Source organism: Saccostrea cucullata, unplaced genomic scaffold (genome assembly GCF_032062105.1).
Source record: "Saccostrea cucullata isolate Sc308-1 unplaced genomic scaffold, CSIRO_AGI_Scuc_v1 ctg9553, whole genome shotgun sequence".
Classification (NCBI taxonomy): domain Eukaryota; kingdom Metazoa; phylum Mollusca; class Bivalvia; order Ostreida; family Ostreidae; genus Saccostrea; species Saccostrea cuccullata.
Window position 1 is genome coordinate 1 of NW_026924815.1, and position 4,277 is coordinate 4,277.

At 36.4% G+C, this 4,277-nt stretch overlaps 1 protein-coding gene across 1 annotated transcript; it reads left to right on the forward strand.

Moving 5' to 3' along the window:
• The first annotated feature begins 2,305 nt into the window (after positions 1-2,305).
• Positions 2,306-3,407, forward strand: LOC134267357 (membrane progestin receptor beta-like). Its single transcript, XM_062749577.1, has one exon. The coding sequence runs from the start codon at positions 2,318-2,320 to the stop codon at positions 3,353-3,355; it is 1,038 nt and encodes a 345-aa protein (XP_062605561.1). The 5' UTR covers positions 2,306-2,317; the 3' UTR covers positions 3,356-3,407.
• The last annotated feature ends 870 nt before the right edge of the window (positions 3,408-4,277 follow it).

Sequence of the window (4,277 nt, forward strand, 5' to 3'; positions counted from 1 at the left end):
TACTTGTGTAGTCAGCATAAAAAACGTAGGTCTATCGTATTTTTGCACACGGCCCTAAACAAAACTTGAATCGCTGCCAAGTATTTACCTGTGTAATCAGCATATTTTTTGCACACGGCTCTAAACAAACTTGGCTCGCTGCCAAGTATTTACCTGTGTAGTCAGCATATTTTTTTTTGCACACGGTCCCCTGACTTGAATCGCTGCCAAGTATTTACCTGTGTAGTCAGCATATTTTTTACACACGGTCCCCTGACTTGAATCGCTGCCAAGTATTTACCTGTGTAGTCAGCATAAAAAAAAACGTAGTACCTACGTACCAATGTAAAAAAAACACTGTGTAAACAACTCCAGTATTTAAGGGGAATAGGTTAGGGTTAGTTAGGGTTAGGGTTAGGGTTAGGGGGTTAGGGTTAGTTAGGGGGTTAGGGTTAGGGTTAGTTAGGGCTAAGGGGGATAGGGATAGTTAGGGATAGTTAGGGTTAGTTAGGGCTAGGGGGTTAGGGTTAGGGGGTTAGGGGCTAGGGTTAGGGTTAGGGTTAGGGGTTAGGGCTAGGGTTAAGGTTAGGGTTAGGGTTCAGCCAATCAGAATCCAGCATTTTTGATCACGTGATTCTCTCAGCCAATCAGAATGCGGTCCTAGCGGGAATCCTTATACTACTATTATGTATCGAAGGTCTGATAATAAAGAAATGTATTATTATATGTAAACAAAATTATTATTAACTTAAATAATCTTTAGTTTTAAACAAAGAGCCCATGCGTGTCATGCATGTGCGGGAAACATTGATAAAGAGTTTAATTAACCATGCAGGTGACGGTTTTTAAATTTTCTGACTGTATGGTGTATACGACTGCTTTACTAAACAATCATGGGTGTTTAATATTGTAGCTATCATATCAATTAATAATAACAACAATTTAAAATACCCAAACTTAAAGGGAGGTTTTTCAAATGGTAGCGCGTATATTACATTATGTATAACTAAAAGTGAAAAGTAAAGCTAAGATAAACATCATAGACTTTTATGAATGTTTATTGAATAAACACCATTTTAAAGAAAAACAATAAAAATGATAATATATATCATGCATACAATGTATATTGAAGTTCAAGTTCCTTTTATTCACCAAAACAAAAATATTTGTACGCGGGATTCATATAATAACATATATACATATTACGTATATTATAAACTAATCAAGGGTACATTTAGAAAACAAAACAAAATACATAACATAAATATTATTGAAAAAGGGGAGAATTAAACAAATAATAGAGGGAAAATATATCAAGGTGGCGAGACAGGAAATATATATTATACAATTATTGCTGTTTAGGACAATACGATGATTTAGACACCTGAGGAGTACAATATTCACTGAGCCCGAAGGACAATAACTGTCTTATTATATGATTAAATGATAGCAAACTCCTATAAGACTGTTTCTTTGCTTCAATTGAAAGTTTTAACAAGAAATTTCAACAATAACACATTGTAACAGAAAAAATGGAACAGATCAATAATTCCTTATATTGACCTGCAATAATTCCTTATATTGACCTGGAAGGTCACGTGCAGGTCAATATAACGTAGTATTTTTCTAACATTGTTGAATCTCAGCCAATCAGAGAGAAGGAAATTATTCAATCATATAATAAAATATGTAACATGTACGATACAGGATAATAAGACACAATAAAACTACAAATTCTAATAAATTTATGTGTAGAGTAAGGTTTACATTGTCGGAAAAAAAGGAAAAATTCTGCAGGAATCCCACAATCTTTTACTTACTTTAGTTTAAAAAGCAAGAATAATTCATTAAATCTACGTATGCGCATTAATAGCAAATGGACTCCTTCATATCATTTTGGATGGTTCTTTAGGCGACGGTCAGTTGATTCTGAGGGAGGGGGAGCAGAGTTTGGATTTATTAATTAATAAGATGTCCTCGAAAATGTTAGAAAAAAGAATCCGTCTTCGACTAGCGAGAAATTAAATAATTTGTAGTCGTAATGTTATATGTAATCCCCCCCCACACACACACATACACATACACACACCCTAACTCACTCAAAAGCTAGTTTATATTTTGGCAGTTCTTCTCTTTTCCAGTGCAGATTATGCATTGATCATCTTCGAAATAATCTGCCTATTATCATAAAAATAAATAAAAAATTCGTCCCCTCGAGCTCTCGGCAAATGATCAGTCCTTTAAATATTTGCTTACATATTATATGATTGTCAATACTTTTAATTTATTTTTCTGAAAAGAAACTAACACTTGTTTTCCAGGTACATCAGTACCACAGATGGGACAAGACAGGTTTCTTTGTCTGATTAAAAGTCACGTGACTCAGGCCAGAGTGCAGCCTACTCTCCTGTCCGATCAAGTGGATCCCTTGTTTCGGGAGCCCGGGATATTATCTGGCTACCGGCCCTCCGGACAGGGGTTTATTTACTATATCGCTAGCATTCTTCATATTCACAATGAGACAGTCAATATATGGACACACCTTGTAGGCTTTTTCCTCATCCTGTATAGATGGCTGAGCCTACTTTATGACCCAGCCTCCAGCTCAGAGTTCCTCCCCGTCATTACTGCTTTCAGTCTGTGCTGTCTGGCTTATACATTCTGTAGTACCTTAGCTCATACGTTACATTCCAAGTCCCCCGACATCCATTATCTCTGCTTCCAGATAGATTATGCCGGAATAGGCTTCTATACCCTGGGTTGTAGTATATACGTATTTTACGTCAGTTGTTATCACCAGTATTTCGTCTCCTTGCAGTGTTACTTTCTTCCGTCCGCGGTCATCATGAGCACAACTGGGTGTCTGTGCTGCTGTATCGCTAAACTTAAATACACACGACCATATCCATTTCGGAGAAAACTGTGGCAATTATTTTCCTTCGGAACACAGACCGTGTTGGTGTTTTTCCTCGTGGCTCCTAGATACGCTGACTGTGCCAGCGATCCCGAGTGTCATCTGAGCTCACTAAGTCACCATTCTAACGTCGTGGCTTTTATAACTACCTCTGTGTTTTTCTTCTCCAGTCACGTTCCAGATAAACTCATTCCAGGCAAGGTTGACATTATCGGACAAGGACACCAAATTTTCCACGTTTTATGCGTGGTGGGAACTCTGCTGCAATTCGACACAATCGTGTGGGATATAAAACACCATGCGACAATGGAGATGGTTCCCAGTACATCGGCTATATGTATTGCCATGTTTTCTTATCTTATCCTTGTAATATGCATTATTTACACACTCCGTCCATTTGTTGCAGATAGGATACAAAAGGATGTGATGTTCAAAGGCCTTCTAAACAATAAATTACAATAAACCATTTATACACCATACGAATGATTTTATGCTTCCTTCATCATTAATGCCAAAAGAGTAGTTTGTGGACTACATTCTATCGGTTAGACAAATTCACAAGGAGAAGGGGGATTTTCAACAAATCAAATTGTTCAGATGGACTGTCGGATTGAAGAAATGATTGTATTAATATTTGTCGCAAATAATATAGACGTCAACGCAAGATATAAAAAAGAAATGCTTTGTCTCACTGATTATACCTGTGGAATATTAAGAATTTCATGAAATGCCAGCCTTTGGTGAATCAACCAGACCTTAGCTTTAAAACAAGCATCACTTGCCAACTGACGTGTTAATTAATCTTATTTGGACAGATAAAAATATTCAACTACAGCAGGCAAAATAAATAATCCCCGAGGATTAGTTGTAAGTAACGGTTTCAACCTTTTATTGTGATTTTTTACACCCTTTAAATATCTTAATTTTTTTTCAAACTTAAAAAGAACAATTTCAGCAATGAAAAAATGAGGCTATCATTTCTGTATCTATACTCTTCAAAAAAAAAAAGAAACGCATAGTAGAATTTTAGTGACACATAATAGATAAAGATAATTTAGTGAAATGATGCATTGGTGGTTAACAAATAGGGATACAATCTAAATGTCATAATTACTCAAGAATTTTAAACTCATACATGTAGACAGTTCATGGTCATTAAAGAGCAATATCTCAATCTGGTATAACACCCCCACCCCGGACACAAATGACAGCCTGAAATGGCATCTAATGGAAGCAAATGTGTGTAACAAAAACTGTGTAGGAATACTCTCCCATTCCAAATGTATATACATGTAGCTTCGGTCAGCTGTTGCAGAGTCTGGGGATGCGATTGTCTTTGGCAAATCATGACAATCTATTTGTCCATGCAGTGCTTGCTCAGTTA